Below are 20,760 nucleotides of genomic sequence, written 5' to 3'. Positions count from 1 at the left end.
AAACTGATCTCCCAAGGTGATCACCTAACAGTCAGAGGCTGAAGTCCTTATACTGCAAAAGCAAGAACAGAATAGTGCATGAACTTTACAGTGGAGTCTGTAGCTATACCTTGTTTTTTATTAATTACTTAAGAACAATTAGCATAGTTATGTATAGTCTTTAGTAGACAGCCTGCATCCATTTAAACACTATATTTTCTACAGTAGTTTGAATATAAAGCCACCATATTTATTTTAGACAAATCCCTTAAAATAGTAATTTTAATACCAATGTTATCCATTTTTTTGAAATAGAAAGTGTTTTAACTGAATTAAAGTTATAGGTGATTTTTAAAATACTACATACATCATGACTAGTAAATTAAAATTATATTTAGATATTATTTATATCTAATATCCAAAGAAAATTCACTACCAAATTGTTACAGTAGATATTAATCAGTTAGACATGCTTATTAATTGATCCCATAGGTTTAATTATAGGTCCTCATGATTTTAATGTCTATTCTTTCATTTTACTTAAAGGAACGCAGCATTTACAGAACAAATAAACACCAACTACGCAGCCACCATTGAGAAGAAAGGAGAAAAATATATATTTATACTTTATATATAAAATTACATAATTACCTTTACCAGTGCTTTTTGTTTTTTCATGTGGATTTAAATTACCATCTGGGGACACTTGCTTCAGCTTGAAGAACTTCTGTTAGTATTTCTTGTGAGCCAGGTGTGCTGCCAACAAATCCTCTCAGTTTTGTTTATCTGGGAAAGTTTTTATTTCATTTTTATTTTTGAAGGATAATTTTTCTGGCTATAGAATTGTTGGATGACAGTTTTTTTCTTTGGGTATTTTAAATATATATGTCATTACCTTCTGCCCTTCATTGTTTCTGCTGAGAAATCAGTTGTTAATTTTATTGGGATTCTCCTTGTTTTGTTTTTCTCTTAACAGTTTTCAAGATTTTCTCCTTGTCTTTTGACCTTCAGCATTTTTTACTACCATGTATCTATTTGTGGATCTCTTTGTGTTTATCCTAGTTGGAGGCCACTGAACTTTCTCCATATAGAGGTTATTGTTTTTAATAAATTAGAGAAGTTTTTTGCCATTATTTCTTTGACATTTTTTTTTTTTTTGGTCCTTTCTGTCTCTCCTTTTCTTCTGATAGTCCCATTACATATATTTGGTGCCCTTGATGGTATCTCACATTTCCCTGAGTCTCTGTTCATTTCTCTTCATTTATTGTTCTCTCTGTTTGCAGCTTATATAAGCGGTGTCAGCATAACTTCATTAATCCCTTCTTTTGCCAGTTCATACCTACTTATTGAGTTCCTCTAGTGAATTTTTAATTTCAGTTATATTTTTCAACTCCAGAATTCCCATTTGGTTCATTTTTATAATTTTTTTATCTATTGTTGTTCTTAATTTGATATGACATTGTCATCATACCTTCCTTCTTTAATCATGCTTTCCGTAATTTCTGTGAACATATTTATGACTAGTTTGAAGTCTTTTTCTCTTAAATCTGACATCTAGTCTAACTCACAGGCAGTTTGTGTTGCCTGCTTTTTTTCCCAGTGTATGGATCATACTTAAGTTTCTTTGCATGCCTTGTAACTTTTTATTGGAAACTGGACATTTAGATAATGTATTGTAGCCCCTTGTTAGCAAAAGTTTGGCACTTGTCCCCAAGGGTGCATCAGAAGAATAAGGCCAAGTGGTTTCAGGATGTGAAGTAAAATAAAAATCTTAAGGCTCACCCCCCACCGGCTGACTGAATGGACCGCCTCTTGGCCAAGGAGATATCCCAAAAGTAAATTGCCTGCTAGGAGGACATGCTAGGGTCAGACATCCCTCATCATACCCCTTCCCTTCTTGAAGACATCCTTTGTAACCCATTAACAGGCCAAAGGGTATGCAAGACAAACCTGAAGCTCCTCAATTTACACAACAAATATATGTCTGGTGGCTTGTCTCTGATTAACAGCTCCTTATTTTAAAACATTCCAAGCCTTTAGACAAAGCTTCATGTCTTTAACCAATTATAAGTCAAAGAATCTTTAAATCCACCTATAACCTATAAGCACCCCCATACACAACACTTCAAGATGGTGCACCTTTTTGAGCTAAACCAATGTATGTCTTCCACATATTGATTTATGACTTTACGTGTAAACCCTGTCTCCCTGAAATGTATAAAACCAAACTGTAACCCAGCCACAGAGAGTCCACTTGCTCAAGGCTTCTTGGGCATGGCTCCGGGTCATGGTCCTCAAATTTGGCTCAGAATAAATCTCTTTAACATTACTTTATAGAGTTTGGCTTTTTTTCTAAGGAGAAGGAAAAGTTTATTGATTTGCCAGCAAATCAGGGGGTTAGCAGACTCTGGTCTCAAAGTACCAACATCCTGCTTCTGAGCAGAAGTACAGAGCTTTTAGAGGTTCTGATTAATCCCACAATCCCATTTTTGGCTGAGATGATCTCGTGCCCTTTCACAGGGATTAATCCCATCTTCGGCTAAGGCAATCTCATGACCTCCACCCAGACAATTCCCTTGAGCCATGTCCACCCAGACAATTCCCTTGAGCCATCTCCTGTAGCGCAAAGAATAAAAGACATTCCCCTGCCCCTCCTGACCACTGGCCTGAGACAGAGATGCAGATCCTAGTTCTCCGAGACATAAAACATTTTTGCTGTTTTTTCAAGCCATTTCTTCTGTTACAACTCTAGGTACTGATTCTCCCCCTTCTGGGGCTTGTTATTGTCATTTGTTTATTTAGTTTTTAGTGACTTGCTGGATTAGTTTTGTGAAATCTATTTCCTTCCTACAGTACTCCTTGGGGAGGTATAGCTTTGGGTATGCCATAGCTTTGAGCATGCTGTTGGTGATTGCTCAGTTGTTTTCAACATTGACCTAGGGAGTAAATTCCTCTACAAACTAATCCAATCAAAATGTGGCTTCTCTGAAGAGGTAGTTTCTGAGGTCCAGGTTTGATGTTTGTTCTAACCCCAAGAGGACTCCTCCCAATGGTCTTACTGCTTGGTTTTCTGTTGCAAAATGGTTGGCCCACAGTCTAAGCTGTATCTTGATTAAATCCTTTGTGACTAAAATATAATCTTAAGGCTCCTCCCACCAGCTGACTGAATGGATCCCCTTTTGGCCAAGGGGATACTCTTAAACTGAGTTGATAGCCATGAGAAAGGAGGTCAGACATGCCCCCCTCCCTTCTTGTAGATATGCTTTGTAACCCATTAACAGGCCTAAGGCTATGCAAGACAAACCTGCAGGTCCTCAATGCCCATAACAAATCATTGGGCCTGGTTGTAACTCCTTCCTTATCTTCACTTAAAACATTCCAAGCCTTTAGACAAAGCTTCATTTATTTAGCCCATTACAAATCAAAGAGTCAGTCTTTAAACCTACCTATAACCTGTAAGCAGCTCCCCCAACAAAGTCCCGCGTTTTCCAGCCAAACCAATATATGCCTTCCATATATTGATTTATGACTTTATGTGTAATTCTTGTCTCCCTGAAATGTATAAAACCAAATTGTAACCCAACTACTGCAAGTCCACTTGCTCAAGGCTTCTTGGGCATGGCTGCAGGCCATGGTCCTCAAATTTGGCTTAGAATGTAAAACTCTTTAAATTATTTTACAGTGTTTGGCTCCTTTTCTGTTGACACCTTTAATCTCCTTTTACTGTAACCTTACTGTTCTTGAAAGCACATTTAGGTTTGAACTTCTCCACACTCCATTGTTCATGGAGTCAGTTCCTTGGGAAAGAGACTAGGAGTTATCTGTTTTATGGCCTACTTTCCTGCACCCCCAGGCAGCATCTCTGAGCCAGGGGTGTGTTCCTGATAGAGCATATGTAAATTTAAATTTTATCAAATCATATATTAAATACATGAAAACAACTCTTCTCAACTAGAGTTTTTTAAACCCTGTACTATACCTAACCAAATCAGAATCTAGGATTGGGGCCTAGGCATGTGTGTTTTGAAACTTCTCCATGTGTTTCTGATGCACATCCTTGGTTAAGAAATCTGAGTCAGAGAAACTTACTAAATATTAGTCCTGGGGAGGAAGTACTTGTAAATCTGTGAAGATTTACCCATGCTGCCCCTAAACTGGCTGGCCCTTTTAATTTTATCTATTTTTTAAAATTTTTCACTGGAACAGATTTGAAATCCTGCTCTAAGACCAGCCTTTTTAAAATTTGCATTTTCCTTTATTCCTTTAAAGTAGCCTATATCCATAAGTTTCAGAGAGGATTATTATACTTGTCTAGTTTTATGATATCTGTATTAATTTTTTCTCTTGCAGGTGAAAATGAGTTCTTCAGTAAGAAGAAAAGGCAAGCCAGGCAAAGGAGGTGGAAAAGGGTCTTCTAGAGGAGGAAGAGGAGGCAGGAGTCACGCTAGTAAATCTCACGGGGGCGGTGGCGGTGGCAGTGGCGGTGGCGGTGGTGGCAGCGGCAATAGAAAGGCCTCCAGTAGAATTTGGGATGATGGAGACGACTTTTGTATCTTCAGCGAATCAAGGCACTCATCCAGGTCATTATACTCTTTGAATGTTTAAGTTTGGAAACAGTATCAGTTGCTAATGAGCAGGGAAGCTTCATCTGTATTTACAGCCACTCCCCATCGCTGGCATCACTGTATAAGCTCCACCTCCTGTCAGATCAGCAAGCATTAGATTCTCACAGGAGCATAAACCCTGCTGTAAACTGTGCAATGCAAGCGATCTAGGTTGCTCGCTCCTTATGAGAACCTAATGCCTGATGATCTGAGGTGGAGCTAAGGTGGTGATGCTAGCGCTGGGGAGCAGCTGCAAATATCATTAGCAGAGAGGTTTGGCTGCACAATAAATGTAATGTGCCTGAATCATCCCAAAACCACCCCTCACCCCCAGGCCATGGAAAAATTATCTTCTGTGAAACCGGTCCCTAGTGCCAAAAAGGTTGGGGACTGCTGCTGTAGTAAATGGAGAATCTCTTTACATTCATTGTCATCTTTTGTAAGATACTTGACCATCCAGTTTGTGTTGTACATGTTTGGGGACCCTGAAGAAAATGTAAAAGCTCTGATCACAAGTAAGTGTGCAGTTTTCCTCTGTGTCCTTTGCAGACCTAGCAACAGTAGCACAAGCAAAGGAGAGGCGCGCCCCAAATGGAAACCCAAAGCCAAAGTGCCCCTTCAGACTCTACATATGACTTCTGAGAATCAAGAGAAAGTGAAAGCTCTTCTCCGAGACCTGCAAGAACAAGATGTTGATGCTGGATCTGAGTAAATTATTTTATTTCAGTAAATTATTATGTTAAGAAAGATGTAGTAGCAGTGTAAAGAGCCTGTGCATCTTTGGAATACTGTATCAGCACTGATCCTGGGCTGGGCGCGGTGGCTCACACCTGTAATCCTAGCACTCTGGGAGGCCGAGGCAGGAGGATCACTTGAGGTCAGGAGTTCAAGACCAGCCTGAGCAAGAGCGAGACCCCGTCTCTACTAAAAATAGAAAGAAATGATTTGGACAGCTAAAAATCTATATAGAAAAAAAAAATTAGCCAGGCATAGTGGCGCATGCCTGTAGTCCCAGCTACTCGGGAGGCTGAGGCAGGAGGATCACTTGAGCCCAGGAGTTTGAGGTTGCTGTGAGCCAGGCTGACGCCATGGCACTCTAGCCCAGGCAACAGAGTGAGACTGTGTCTCAAAAAAAAAAAAAACACTGATCCTATTATGGCTATATAATTAGTTGAAAGTGAGCCAAGAGAGATACAAGAATAATTATTCAGCCACCGTTTTAGAGAGTTTGTTCTGCAACACCCATGAGCAATAATATAGATTGCTTTTTTATCTTTATTTTTTTCCAGGACAGTACTAATATGGATTCAGAAGTTGCTTTATCTATAACCGTCCAAATAAAACCTTGCAATGAACAAGTAGAACTGTTGTTCTAGGAGCAAATACTGAGTTGGTCAGATAAAGTCTTAAGATTCATTTTCATGACCATCTGCCTAAGAGAAGCAGCTTTTACTCTTTTTGTTGTTCATTAATATTTTCTTCTTTAACTTTTTTACCTGTTTTTTTTTAAATCTTTTCCTCATTCTTCTTATCACATAGAAGCTTTTACTCTTAAATCTTAATCTTTCCCCACCCCCCAATTGCATTTTGACACTTTGCTTTGTGATTTCATTTGGAGAAGTTAATTCTTTCTATTTTCCAGAATTAACTAGCAGTTAGTCGTGAACAGCTCAATTTCCATCCTGTGTATAATTCTCTTATCTGTCTCAGATTTAGGAAAGGGGATTATGCTGCAAATCTAAAAATCAGGGATAGTCTTTATGGATGAGAAGAGAGAGGATAGCCAAGGTTTCTATCGTTAGGAACACAGGCTCTAGGGTCAGACTGCCTTGGGTAAAATTTCTAGTTGCTCCTTACTGTGTACCCTCAGGCAGTTACTAATCCTCTCTGAGTTTTAGCTGATCATCTGAAAAATAGAGATTCTGATAGTATCTGTTGGAGTTACTGGGAGAATTAAAAGAGTTAGTACTATATACCTGGCATTTAATAAATGCCTGATAAATGTTAATTGCCAAGATATAAATTAAAAGTTCGATGAAAGATTAAATAAGCAACTGAGGAATAGTCAGAATCCTATGTCCTTGGCTCCTTGAATGAAATTCTTAGACCCTTGCTAACTTTGTCTTTGGAGTAAATAGAAATTGTTATCTAATACATGAAAATGTTACCTTTGCTAGAAGAGGCATCTCTGGGGAGGAGGAAGATGATGAACCTGATTGTTGCGATGATGAGCGGTACTGGCCAGCTGGACAAGAACCTTCCCTTGTTCCTGACCCTGATCCTCTGGAATATGCCGGCTCTGCCCCATTGGAGCCTCGTATTCCAGAACGTACAGTCTCACCATTTGCAGTGCAAAAACTTTCCAGGTGATTGCTTTCCTCATTTATGGGAGTCAGGGAAGAATTCAAGGAAACTGAAATCATATAAACCCAACTACCCCTCCTTGTGTACTTTACTATTATGTGGGTTCCAACAGGCCTGATATGGCTGATGTTCTATTTTATAGGATGGGGGAGATTAAGGAGAGTTTAGTATTACCAGGAATGCTTTTTCAAAATACAAGACCTACCTATACATAGTTATAACTTCATATAAGCATATTGAAATGAATTTTACTTCAGTGATGGGATATTACTTTTTGTCATGTTTTGCCTTTGACAGGTATGGTTTTAATGTTGAACACTGTCAAGCGGCTCTGAGGATTTGTGATGGAGATGTGGGGGCATCACTAGAGCATCTGCTTACCCAGTGTTTTTCGGAGACATTTGGAGAGAGAATGAAGATCTCTGAGGCAGTTGACCATATATGCTTGGATGAGTGCGTGGAACAGCGACAGGAAGAGGCATTTGCTCTCAAGTCAATCTGTGGAGAAAAATTTATAGAAAGAATTCAGAACAGAGTCTGGACGATTGGATTAGAACTGGAGTATTTGACAAATAAATTCTGCAAATCCAAGCAAAGGGAAAGTACCAAAAATACACAAGAGCCTTCACTTGAAATCTGTAAATTTTACCTCAAAGGAAATTGTAAATTTGGATCAAAATGCAAATTCAAACATGAAGTGCCCCCAGATCAAATTGTTGGAAGAATAGAAAGAAATGTAGATGATTCTCATCTTAATGCTAATGAAGATGCATCTTTTTTATATGAACTTGAAATTCGATTTTCTAAAGACCACAAATATCCCTACCAAGCTCCCCTTGTGGCATTTTATTCCACCAATGAGAATCTACCTCTGGCTTGTCGTTTACATATTTCTGAGTTCCTTTATAGCAAGGCCTTGACATTTGCAGAAACTTCGGAACCTGTTGTATATTCTTTAATAACTCTTTTAGAGGAAGAATCAGAAATAGTCAAGTTACTAACAAATACCCATCACAAGTATAGTGTACCTCCAGTATCCTCTGGGACCAGAATAAATAATCCTGCCTATCATAAACCAGTGACTCTAAATAATTCTTTTGTTTCAAATCAAATTCCAGAAGGTATGTAAGTCATTGATCATGTGGAGGGCATTGTGGAGAGGGGTATTCAGAATAGAATGATGGATTTAGAAGTCAAGCTTCTGAGGATGGTCTGGGATTGCCCAGTGATTGTGAGCAAGTTGTTCATTCCCACAGGCAAAAGGGAATGTGAATCCCCTCAACTATAATCGTGCCTGACTTTAATTGTGACACTGTTTTGGGATTCTCTGAATTGAAAGCTTGCAGGGATGTATAAATTTTTTTAGCTATATAAAATCTGATGGTTGGAAGACCCTTAAGGCACCTTCTCAGAAAATCTGTTTCATTTAATTCATTTGGTTTCGTATGTTTACTTCTTATACTGTATCTGGGATTACTTTCAAATGAGTTTAGAGATACTTTTCTTTCTATACCACTGCTTTTAGTATACTAGACCCCCAAAATCCATTATAGTAGAGCTGTCTTTATGAATTCCTAAATTCTTAAAGAATGCTTGACCAGGTGTAGTGCTCACACCTGTAATCCTAGCACTTTGGGAGGCTGAGGCAGGAGGATTGCTTGAGGTCAGGATTTTGAGACCAGCCTGAGCAAGAGTGAGATCCATCTCTACAAAAAATACAAAAATTAGCCAGGCATAGTGGCACACGCCTATAGTCCCAGAGACTGGGGAGGCTGAGGCAGGACAATTGCTTCAGCCCAGAAGGTTGAGGTTGCAGTGAGCTATGATGATGCCACTGCACTCTAGCCCAGGAGACAGAACAAGACCTTGTCTCAAAAAAAAAAAAAAAATAGCTTGTGCAAGCTTCTGGCTTTGTCCAGGTCCAGGTTTGCTGTGCAGATTCTTATACCACAAGTAAACCCCCTTTTCAGCTTTTATCAAAGAATTATCTCTTATTTGCTGCCATCTTTCTTCCAGAGAAACAAAAGTTTTTGTTATTTCACAAGAGTTCCCCTGGGTAAATGTCAATAAGTAGAGAACAATGAGATGTGGATGCTGGACAGTTAGCTGAGGTCACTCACAGCCACCTGACTCACTCCCATATGCCAGCTTCTAGCACATGGGATTCAAATGTGTTCCTTGGGGACTGACAAATTATGTGTCATGGACTTTTTGAAAAAAAATAAATAACAGCTTGATTGAGATATAATTTACATACCCTAAAATTTACGCTTTTACGGTATACAATTCAATGGTTTTTAGTATATTTCTGGAGTTGTGTGACCATGACCACCTTCTAATTCCAGGACATTGTCATCATCCCAGAAAGAAACCCTGTACCCATTAGTAGTCTCTCATTTCCCCCTTTCTCCAGCCCCTGACAACCACTAATCTGTAGTCTATCTCTATGGATTTGCCTATTTTGGACATTTCATAGGAATGGAACCATACATAGTAGAAAGCCTCAGCTTAGAAAGAAAAAAAAGGAATCATACAATATGTGGCTTTTGAGACTGGCTTCTTTCACTTAGCATAGTGTGTTCAAGGTTCATCCATGTCCTAGCATGTATCAGTACTTCATCCTTTTTCATTACTGAATAATATTCCATTAAGTGGACATACCACATTTTGTTTATTGATTCATCATTTGATAGACATTTGCGTTGTTTTGTGTCATGGAATTTTGGGGGCACTTGCAAATAGTTGAAACATTCACTGGTAATTGCTTGAATGTTAATTCCTTTGTTTTCAATTTGGTTTAACAATAACCACTTATACTTGATTAAAATTTATTTGAGGATGCATTTTAAGTTCTTTAGCAGTAGAAGTAGTAGTATTCACTTGAATGAGCCTACTTTATTCAAGCTTTAACCTTTTCCTCCATTTTATGATTTTATTGTTAACTTTGTTAGGCAGTGACTTTCCCCCGTGCTAAAGAAAGGGCTCCATATTGAAAATGTTTCCTTTTATTTCCTTTAAGTTGAAAAAGAATCAGAACCTGAGGAGGAGGCAGATGAGGATGAAGGTCCTGCACCAGTTATAGTTGAGAATGAAAGCTATGTGAACCTTAAGAAAAAGATTTCCAAAAGATATGACTGGCAGGCAAAGTCAGTACATGCTGAAAATGGTAAAATCTGCAAGCAGTTCCGAATAAAACAGGTAGGGCATGCTGAGAGAATGACTAGCAACTCCCTAATGTCTGGATAAAGGGATGAGGAATTAGGAAGCTTTGGCTGCTCTCCTTTGTATCCTTTTGGTTCTCTTTTACTGAATGTTCAAGGTTTCTACTTGCCACAGCAAACGGGTGCATTGTGCTAGATGGTTTTAGAAAATCCTACAGCTTGTAAATATCAAACACACACGTATGTACCAAATATTCTCCAAATCATTTGCTTTAGGTGCTATGACAGACAATCTGATATGTGAAAGGAATGTTAATACTGTGATTTGGAGCGGTACACAGTGGTGCACACCTGTAGTCTCAACTACTCATGAGGCTGAGGTGGGAGGATCGCTTGAGGCCAGCCTGGTCAACATAGCGAGACTCTGTCTCTACACAATATTTTAAAAATTAGCTGAGCGTGATGGCACGCACCTGTAGTTTTAGCTACTCAGAAGGCTTGGGCAGGAGAATCCCCTGAGCCCAGGAATTCGAGGTTGCAGTGAGCTATGATCATGGCCCTGCACTCTACGTTGGGTGACAGAGTGAGACCCTGTCTCAAAAAAATATATATTAATCAATTAAAATTAAAAATTCAATTCCTCAGTGGCACGATCCACATTTCAAGTGCTCACTGGCCACATATGGCCAGGGGTTGCTATATTGGACAGTGCAGGTATGGAACATTTCCATCAACACACAAAGTTCTGTTGGACAGTGCTGTTATACAGACTCTTGCTAGGAAGAGGTAGATAGGTGCTAAGGAAGAGGAGTTTATTTCACTCACAAGATCTTACAGTTTATTCAGATGTAGGAAAATTATATAGATTCCGTAGCGTATTCTGGCTGATTCTCTGAGCAACCTTCTAACTAAAGTCATCTGCACCTAATCCCAATAAATCTCTATAATCTCTGCCTCTGAATAAATTGTTAAAGAAAGACCAGAAAGGGTGGGTCTAACTATGGAATCTGGATTCAGGGCTTTGTGAAAGGTAATTAAAAGTAACCAACTGATGCCTTATCTTTGATTTTATTAGGCTTCCAGACAGTTCCAGTCTATTCTGCAAGAAAGACAATCACTCCCTGCTTGGGAAGAAAGAGAAAACATTCTTAAATTGCTAAGCAAGCACCAAGTGGTTGTCATAAGTGGTATGACTGGGTAAGAATTCAGTTTATTCATAATGCAGCTTTTGCCTATAAATGTTATATGTACTCTGATTATTGTAACCAGTTCTACTTCTAAAAAACCTGTAGCTGAGGTCATGTGTACTTTTTCCTATCTAATATTAAATAATATTTCACAAAAGCTATTATTGCAACTTCTGTAGCCAACAGAGCCAAATTACTAGAAACAAAAACAAAACTCAGAAATCTATCTAGGAATTTACAGACATTGTATACCTCTACCTTGAGATAATTTTAAGGCAAGGCATCCAGCTGAAGACTTTTAACAAGGCCCATTTTTAAATTTAAAGGGTAGTTCTCAAACATTTAGCTTCAAAGCTTTTAATCTTCTGAATTTATTCTGATTTCCTTAGATTTTTAGTCTTCTTTTAAGAACAACTTAAGGCGCATTATTTTTCCTGTTTCATACTCTCCATATATTACACAAACCTATTTAGTAGGGGCTTAATTTAGTTCTTTATTCAAGAATATACAGTTTAATAATTACATTTGTGCTCAGGCTCACTGACATAGTAGTACTCCTGTATATTCTAGTTTATCTTTTTAACCTGAGTCTAATTATAGCCAAATCAATATATATCAAAATATAAAGTATTTTAAAAATCATAAGCTAATACCCCTTCTTTAGGATTCATATGTGGAGTTCACATTCCTAGAGATATTTACAGACCTTAATCTGATGTCTGTTCAATAGTCCCAATTTTACAAATGATACCAAACTATTATTCGATTGCCTTGTTAATCTGAGTGCAAATTCCTAGAATCTCTCAGCTCTAGGTAATAAGCCAGTAGGTAGTTTTAGAAGATACATGGAGGTGAACAAATTTTATTCTAATTAGCTTTATCACTTTCTTCATTGCATATGATTGCTTCTTAACTAGCCCTCGAAAACTTCATTTTACGACTTGTTTTGACATACAGATGTGGGAAAACCACACAGATTCCACAGTTTATTCTGGATGATTCTCTGAATGGGCCACCTGACAAGGTGGCTAATATCATCTGTACCCAACCTCGAAGAATCTCTGCCATCTCTGTTGCTGAACGTGTTGCTAAAGAAAGAGCAGAGAGGGTGGGTCTGACCGTGGGATACCAGATTCGGTTAGAAAGTGTCAAGGTTTGTATGCTCTGTTTATTTCCTGGTAACAGAAATTTATAATTTTCAGCTTTCATCTATAAATATTATATATATAAAGAGTTTTGTGGGTCAGGAGATTTATGGACAATTTGGGATATATCCTCTCAGGTTATTTTATATTAACCTTCTGTAGGGCTGAAGTCCTTTTAGAAATATTTTGGTATAAGAACTCTTAATTGGTTGTACTAAATTTTTTTAGTCTTTATTGGCAGAAGTGATCATAAATGCTGTTTTGCTCTTGAACCTGGGACTTAATCTACTTAATCAAATAGGAGCAGACACATTCAAAATTGATTTCATCACTCACTTTTTTATGTTTTATAATAATTATTTAATGTTTTTTATGAAAATCTTAAAATTTTGATATGAAGTAGAAAGGCTTTTATTATTGTCCCCAGCAAGAAACTATACATTTAGTATGGTTTCATGATAAATGGAACCGCTGGTGTTTTTAATATTCTTTGTCCCCATTCAAAGTGGCTTGCCAGTAAAGTGTTTCCTTTTTTCAAAAAATTTCATTAATGCCTTATGTTGCCCTTTTATGTGTAAGTCCTCAGCTACCAGACTGTTATACTGCACCACAGGAGTGCTGCTGAGAAGGCTAGAAGGAGATACAACTCTACAAGGGGTCTCCCATATCATTGTTGATGAGGTTCATGAGAGGACAGAAGAAAGGTAAAACAAAGATTTTCCCAATGAAATACCTTCACACATAAAATGAAGACATGGCTGAAAAAATTTTGTTCTGCTTCCGATTCATTTTCATAGAGTTAGTGATGGTAATTTGCCATAGGGAAGGCCTAAGTTAGAGATGAGGAACTGCTTTTGTGATCTCCAGGGTCTGTAACACTAAAAATGCTAAGAGAGCACATGTTCATCACTGGAAGAGTCATCTTATTAGATGGAGTTACCTTATTAGATTAGAAGGGATACTTGACACCCTCCTAGGCATTATGCTAAGTTGAACACTGTACTTAGTAAGAATAACAGATGTATACATGCTGTAGCTGATGGATTGGTCAGTATGAGCTTCCTTCTTTGCTCATTTGGTTGGTCATTCAGTCCTGACATTCATTCATATATTCATTGAGCCTGTATGAAGTGCCACGTGGTATACTAGGTGCTGGGATACAATGATAAAGAAGTATGTATGATTCCCCCTCATCTCTTGCAGTCTGGTAGGAAAAAAAATAATGAATAAGGAAACAATTAAATAAATAGTTGCAAATTCGAATAAGTACTATGAAGGAATACAGAGGATGCTATCTTTGGAGGGAGAGACCTTATAAGATGATCAGAGATCATATCTCTGAAGAGATGACATTTAAATTGAAACCTGAAATATGAGAGGGAGTCCCATATGACAAATAGGGACAAGGACAGCATGTGTGAAGATCCCGCAGTGAGTCCGGAAACTGAAGTAAGGCCAGTGCAGTTGATGTGTAGGAAATGAGGGGGAAAGTGGCCCGGGGAAAAAGCAGCAGGAGCCAGATCTTACAGGGCCTTATGCACCATGGATAAAAAAGCATTTGGATTTTATTTTATGGAATGAAAAGTCATTAAAGGGTAAGGCATAAAATCAAAATTGTTGGCTGGGTGCAGTGGTTCACACCTGTAATCCTAGCACTTTGGAGAGGCCGAGGTGAGAGTATTGCTTAAGGCCAAGAGTTTGAGACCAACCTGAGCAAGAGTGAGACCCCATCTCTATAAAAAATAGAAAACTTAGCCCCGAGTGGTAGCACGCACCTGTAGTCCCAGCTCCTTGGGAAGCTGAGGCAGGAGAATTGCTTGAGCCCAGGAGTCTGAGGTTACCATGAGCTAGGCTGATGCCACAGCACTCTACTCAGGGGAACAGAGTGAGACTCTGTCTCAAAAAAATAAAGAAAGAAAAAGAATTGCTAGAACAAGACAATAATAAATCTTAAATGACTATACAAAAAATACTGGAAATCTTTAAGGGGCAAACAATCTTTTGGTACAGACTCTAGAAAACAATGGAGTTAAAAATAAATGGCAAATAATAGCATTTTGCAGCTGTTGGAAATGAACATCTAAAAGAAGAAATTTTTTAACAGTATCACTGAACAACTCAGAAGAAGAAACCAAATAAAACATTCTACCAGACTAATAGATTAGGTTATAAAAATAAATTCAAAATTTTGGGGAAAATTATATTCAGTGTAATTTTGAATATAAAGAATAGTGTTGAATTTCATAGCATTTATATACTTACACAAATTCAAAGAAACGGGAGCATAGCATTGGATCCACTTCCTGGCTGTAATAGTGTTCTCAAAAAGAGAACATTTTTATAAAACCTGAAGATCTATAGAATGTGAATAGTTAAAAATGCAAATGATTTTCATATCTGAATAAAGATAAATTACACACTGGAGAAGCGAGCTTCAAACATTTACAAAAAACAGCCTTCAGGAAAGAGTGTACAAATTACAAGAAAAAGGGGAATATTCGCTAGCTCTGAAAAAGGTGGAAAATAGGAGTAAAATCTAGGAACAAAGATCAGTAAAAATATAGAAAAGATTAAAAGATGAATATAGGAAAGTTACAGTTCTGTTAGTTTAAACATTTTAATAAATTTTCTGATTATAACAACATGATTATTCTAAAACATTTAGAAGATACCAAAAAATGTCAAAAAGAATCTCTGTCCCCTATAAAATTGCTAGTACGTGTTACAGTTTTGGTCTGTTTTCTTCTGGGAGTTCATTGGGAGTTAGAGGAGGGATGTGATAGAGATATGTATTTCCATGAATACTGTTGAGATTATATAGTTTTTTGTGCTGCTTCTGATTTAATAGCATGATAGCATGAACTGTCTTTAAAATTATTATTAATAATTGCATAAAGAAAGTATGGATGTACCATAAGTTACTTAACTATTTGCCTATTGTTGTTCCCTTTTCCCTGATTAAAAAAACAAAAATAGTCATAAATGTATCGTTAGCTCATTAAATTAAAGAGAACTGAGTAGTATAAGAGTATGTTCTCACTAAAAATTCAAACCATACAAATAAAGTGAAAGTCCCTCGTAACACTCCCAAACTATTCCCACTTCCTTCCCTAAAGGTATTACGGTGATAAGATTGGCAATATGTCCTTCTGTGCATTGACATATATATGTTTACTTTATTAGAAACACACTTTTGTTTTCTGAACTTTTTTTCTTACACAGATGATATATTCATTTTGTAACAATGAATATTCACTTGGCACTTACTGTGTCCCAAGCATTGTTCCAGATATAGTGAACAGATTAGACCAAAATCCTTGTCCTTGGAGAGCTTACATTCTAGTGGGGAAGCCCACCAATAAGCAAGATAAATAAGTAAAATACAGAATGTGTTAAGTGCCGAGAAGAAAACATAACACAGGGAAAAGATAATTTGAAATGCAAAGGAGGGGGACATGTGAAATTTTAAATAGGGTAGCCAAGAAAGGCAATGATGAGAAAATATCTTTTGAGTAAAGACTTGAAGGAAGTGAGGGAGCTACCTGTGTGAGTGGCAAGGAGAAGCCCATTACCCAGGTAGATTAATAACATGTGCAAAAGACCTGAGGCACATGCCCCAAGCACAAGATGGAGAGAACAGTCGCTGGAGCTGAGTAAGAGGGAGAGCAGTGGGAAATGGGGGGAGGGGGTGCAGACCATGTCATGTAGGGCCTCGTTAGTAATGACTCTGATGAGAAATCACTGAAGGATTTTGAGCAGAAGAGTGGCACAATCAGATTTACATTTGAAGAGAATTGTTGGCCCGCTGTGTTTAGAATAGATAGATTGCAAGTGGGCAAGTGCTAAAGCAGGGAGACCGGTGATGGTATTGCCATTCTAAAGTATCATTCCACAGCTTGTTTTTTTCACTAGCAATATATCTTAGAGATATTTTTATGTCATTATCTAGAGCTCTAACTTACTCCTTTTATCTGCCTCATGTTATTCCATAGACTGGATAATACTGGTAAAAATTAACCATGAACATTTAGGTAGTTTCCTTTGTTTTACTATTATAAACAATATATAATAAAATTCTTTATATATGCCTTTTTATGTACATGTAGATTATCAAGAAGTAGAATTATCAAATTTGATGATAAGTCCTGTTGGTATTTTGATTGGTACTGTACTGAATTTAGTTTATTTGGGAGAGAATTGATATCTTTATACAGGTTGAGCATCCCTAATCTGAAATCCAAAATATTCCAAAATCTGAAATTTTTTGACATGACACCACAAGTAGAAAATTCCATATTTGACACCTTTGCTCATACTTAGATTTAGGTCCCATCCCCCAAATATCTCATTATGTATATGCAAATAGTCCAAAATCTGAAAAAATTTGAAATCTGAAACACCTCTGGGTCCAAGCATTTGGGACAAGGATACTCAACTTGTCATATTAAGGCTTCAAATCCAGGAATATGGCACATCTTTCAATGAGTTTTACAATTTTTTTCACAGAGGTCTTACACATCCCTTGCTCAAACATATTGAAAGTTATTAGTTTTCATGTATTGAATTTGTTTGATTCTCAGTATTTCTTTCATTTCCTCTAGTGACTTCTTGCTGCTAGTTTTGAAGGACATTGTGTTGCAGAGGCCAACTCTTCAAGTTATTCTAATGAGTGCGACTTTAAACGCTGAGCTCTTTTCAGAATATTTCAATTCTTGCCCAGTTATTACTATACCAGGTGATTAAAATGCATCATTAAATATGTATCATTCTAATAAGCAAATATAATCATTTTAAAGTTGATTTGAGATGTAAATTAATAGATATTTATACCTTTTTCTAGAGAAGTGATTTGTTTACAACAAATAAAATCATAACCATAAAATGCAATTGATAAGGAGGTAATATATGTTGCCAGGAGATTTTAATTTTTTTATGTGACATTTTTAAAAAGTCTTGGTTATTTAGGATTTCTTGCATTCCATTGTGTTTAACATGAAAATATGATTTGATAGTGGTAATCTGTTATAAGAGGAAAGCTGTGTCTGTGTATAGAATATTTGTTCATTTCTGGATTCTGGATTTGTAAATTTCTGGATGGTTGGTCCACTCTGGGGGAAAGTGAAGTTGAATGTCTGTGTTTCCTTTTGACACTTCCACAGTCTCATTGTGGAATTAACTTATCACCCTGGGCTTTGGTTTATCCTTCTGCAATTGACTACCAAAGGAACAATGTGGAAGCACTGATAAATAATAGTACAATTTCTTCTAGTTATATAGAGTATATTGACAGTAGATTTAAGGAAGCAACTTGGTGCTTGATCTAGAAGCACAGTCCCCAACGCTGTGCTGCCACCTATTGGGAACCAGGCCCCGCATCAGCACCTGAGCTCCACCCCCCCACCTCCCCACCCATGCCTCCCACCCCATCTGTGGAAAAATTATCTTCCATTAAACTTAGGAACTGGACACACAGCAGGAGGTGAGCAAGCAAAGCTTCATCTGTATTTACAGCTCCTACCCACTTCGTCCTCCCCCCACAACCTGTCTGTGGAAAAATTATCTTCCATGAAACTGGTTCCTGGTGCCAAAAAGGTTGGGGAACCGCTGATCTATAATACATCATTGAATATTTATTTGAAGGTCACCTACGGGGGGAAATGGGGAGGGCGTGAAAGGTGTAAAAGGTAAAAAAAGAGTTTCCTTAACAAGACATTTCTTTATGTATTCTATTTACTAATTGGTATCTATCCTTTCTAATTTCTGTCATCAAAAACTTTGTTTTGATACTTTTAGGACCACAGAACAAATATTACCTATTGTGCCAAGCTCTGTTTTAAGAGAATTTTGCATATATAAGTTATTTCAAGATGGTTGAATGGGTATGCTGAAGCTTTTCTATTTTATCTTCTTGTTTTTCTAGGTCGTACATTTCCTGTTGATCAATTTTTTTTGGAAGATGCAATTGCTGTGACAAGGTAAGGAAGATATTAATTAAGATCCAGTGATAGTCTTTGAAAACAGAATTAATATTTTCCCCTCAGTGTGCCAGGATACTAATACAGATGTTAATCTTTCCTCTAATTTTTCTATACTTGATCTTAGCCAAAATGCCCAGAAGTTGTTTTCTTCTAATTTTTCTATTTGAGCATTTTGTTTTCCCCTTTCTTTCAACAAACAGACTGCTAGTATTTAAATCCCTCTACTTACTGACTGTAACTTTGGCAAGTAGCTTAATTTTTCTGAGCCTCAATTTCATGTTATGTAAAATGGGTACATTAATAGTAGCTACTTAACAGGGTTATTATGAGGATTAATTAATGAATTAATACTTGCAAAGTGCTTAGAACTGTGCCTGGCACATAGTGCATGCTCCTATAAATGTTAGCTATTATTATCATCGTCATTCTACTCTCATGGAGCTTACAGTATAGTCTGAATGTTAAGATGTCTGGGTCAGGGCCGGGCATGATGGCTCATGCCTGTAATCCTAGCACTCTGGGAGGCCAAGGCAGGTGGATTGTTTGAGCTCAGGAGTTCAAGACCAGCCTGAGCAAGAGCGAGACCCCGTCTCTACTAAAAATAGACAGAAATTGGCTGGGCAACTAAAAAAATATATAGAAAAAATTAGCCAGGCATAGTTGTGCATGCCTGTAGTCCCAGCTACCCGAGAGGCTGAGGCAAAAGGATTGCTTGAGCCCAGGAGTTTGAGGTTGCTGTGAGCTAGGCTGACGCCACGGCACTCTAGCCTGGGCAATAGAGTGAGACTCTGTCTCAAAAAAAAAAGATGTCTGGATCGGGTGTGGTGGCTCATGCCTGTAATCCCAGCACTTTGGGAGGCCAAGGCGGGAGGATTGCTAGAGGCCAGGAGTTTGAGACCAGCCTGAACAACATACTGAGACCTCATCTCTACAAAAACATAGAAAAATTAGCCAGGCGTGGTGGCAGATACTTGTATTACCAGCTACTCAGGAGACTGAGGCAGGAGGATCATTTGAGCCCAAGAGTTTAAGGTTGCAGTGAGTTATGATGATGCCATTATACTCAAGCCCAGGCAACAGAGCAAGACCCTGTCTCCAAAAATAGTTTCTGTACTAAGTAGAAAATGGTAATGCCATTGTATATAAATAGATCTTTCTCCTTTGAAAGCCCTACTCCCTCTTACTCTTTGATCTTGAGGATTCCCCAAGTTTGTATCCTTGTACTCTTTCTTCTCACTATTAAACTGTCCTTCACTACCTTAAACTCATGTGATTTCAGCTGTCATCTCTGTGCCAAGAACTCCCAAAGCAGTATCTTCATTCTTGAGCTCTGAGCTCCAGAATGAAAACATCCCTGATATCTAGCACCTTAAATGTAACTTAGTGTCTTGATAATGGGGTGTGAGAAAAAATAAATAAATAAATAAATGTAACTTAGACTTTTTTCTCCCCTCTCCTTGCATCCCTAATAAGCCCCACTCCTAATTCTGTAATTATTTAATGGTACTATATTCTCAAGCTGAAAACCCAAAACCAGTGGCTCTCAAATTTTAATGTGCAATAAAATACCTAAGGAGCTTATTAAAATTGTTATTTTCTGGCCAGGCATGGTGGCTCATGCCTGTAAATCTAGCACTCTGGGAGGCTGAGGTGGGAGGATAGCTTGAGGTCAGGGGTTCAAGACCAGCCTGAGCAAGAGCGAGACCCCATCTCTACTAAAAATAGAAAATTAGCCAGGCGTCATGGCACACGCCTGTAGTCCCAGTTACTTGGGAGGCTGAGGCAGGAGGATTGCTTGAGCCCGGGAGTTTGAAGTTGCTGTGAGCTAGGCTGACGCCACGGCACTCTAGCCTGGGCAACACAGCAAGACTGTGTCTCAAAAAAAAAACAAAAAAACTTTTATTGGCTCCATATTACCCATACTCTGTGGACACTCAAGGCCTACATCATCTGACCCCAGCCCATATTTAACTTCCCTTCGTATTTTATCCTCCTACCAACACAAACCTTAGCACCATCAAACTACTTGCTGTTTCCCAAATGTGCCATACTATTACTATCTTTATGTCTTTATTCCTTTCTCCTTCTTCCTTATCTTGTCATTAACACTCAGCTTGAATGCTACCTCCATGGAATTTCCTATTTTGTTTTATTAAAAATTAATCACTTCTTTATTAGAAGTTGTAGGGTACTTTTCTTCTGCCTCTAATGACATTTATTTCTATATATCTTGCAGTATGCTGAGTTGTTTTGGTCTATTCTTACGAGTTTGTATGTTCCTTGAAAGCATGTTCATTTTTACAGAACACACCACCCGCCCCCATAGTCCCTTGCACAGAGTA

General features: G+C 37.9%; 1 protein-coding gene and 1 long non-coding RNA gene across 3 annotated transcripts in view; one reads left to right on the top strand and one right to left on the bottom strand.

Annotated features, from left to right (window-relative positions):
• DHX57 (DExH-box helicase 57) overlaps nucleotides 1-20,760 on the top strand; it is a 46,589-nt gene that overhangs the window by 4,469 nt on the left and 21,360 nt on the right. For both annotated transcript variants that reach the window (XM_045549441.1, XM_045549442.1), the window contains exons 2-11: nucleotides 4,330-4,559; nucleotides 5,133-5,291; nucleotides 6,761-6,949; nucleotides 7,245-8,068; nucleotides 9,967-10,145; nucleotides 11,184-11,305; nucleotides 12,253-12,448; nucleotides 13,020-13,144; nucleotides 17,042-17,175; nucleotides 18,361-18,415. In XM_045549441.1, coding sequence (XP_045405397.1) covers nucleotides 4,336-4,559; nucleotides 5,133-5,291; nucleotides 6,761-6,949; nucleotides 7,245-8,068; nucleotides 9,967-10,145; nucleotides 11,184-11,305; nucleotides 12,253-12,448; nucleotides 13,020-13,144; nucleotides 17,042-17,175; nucleotides 18,361-18,415 — 2,207 coding nt within the window. In that variant the 5' untranslated portion in view covers nucleotides 4,330-4,335. The remainder of the gene's footprint in view (nucleotides 1-4,329; nucleotides 4,560-5,132; nucleotides 5,292-6,760; nucleotides 6,950-7,244; nucleotides 8,069-9,966; nucleotides 10,146-11,183; nucleotides 11,306-12,252; nucleotides 12,449-13,019; nucleotides 13,145-17,041; nucleotides 17,176-18,360; nucleotides 18,416-20,760) is intronic.
• Nucleotides 1-20,760, bottom strand: part of LOC123636822 — a 29,724-nt gene that overhangs the window by 1,026 nt on the left and 7,938 nt on the right. The window contains exon 2 of the long non-coding RNA XR_006734665.1: nucleotides 7,329-7,445. This is a non-coding gene — a long non-coding RNA (uncharacterized LOC123636822). The remainder of the gene's footprint in view (nucleotides 1-7,328; nucleotides 7,446-20,760) is intronic.

Source organism: Lemur catta, chromosome 4 (genome assembly GCF_020740605.2).
Source record: "Lemur catta isolate mLemCat1 chromosome 4, mLemCat1.pri, whole genome shotgun sequence".
Classification (NCBI taxonomy): Eukaryota; Metazoa; Chordata; class Mammalia; order Primates; family Lemuridae; genus Lemur; species Lemur catta.
This window is presented reverse-complemented; position numbering and strand designations above follow the sequence as displayed.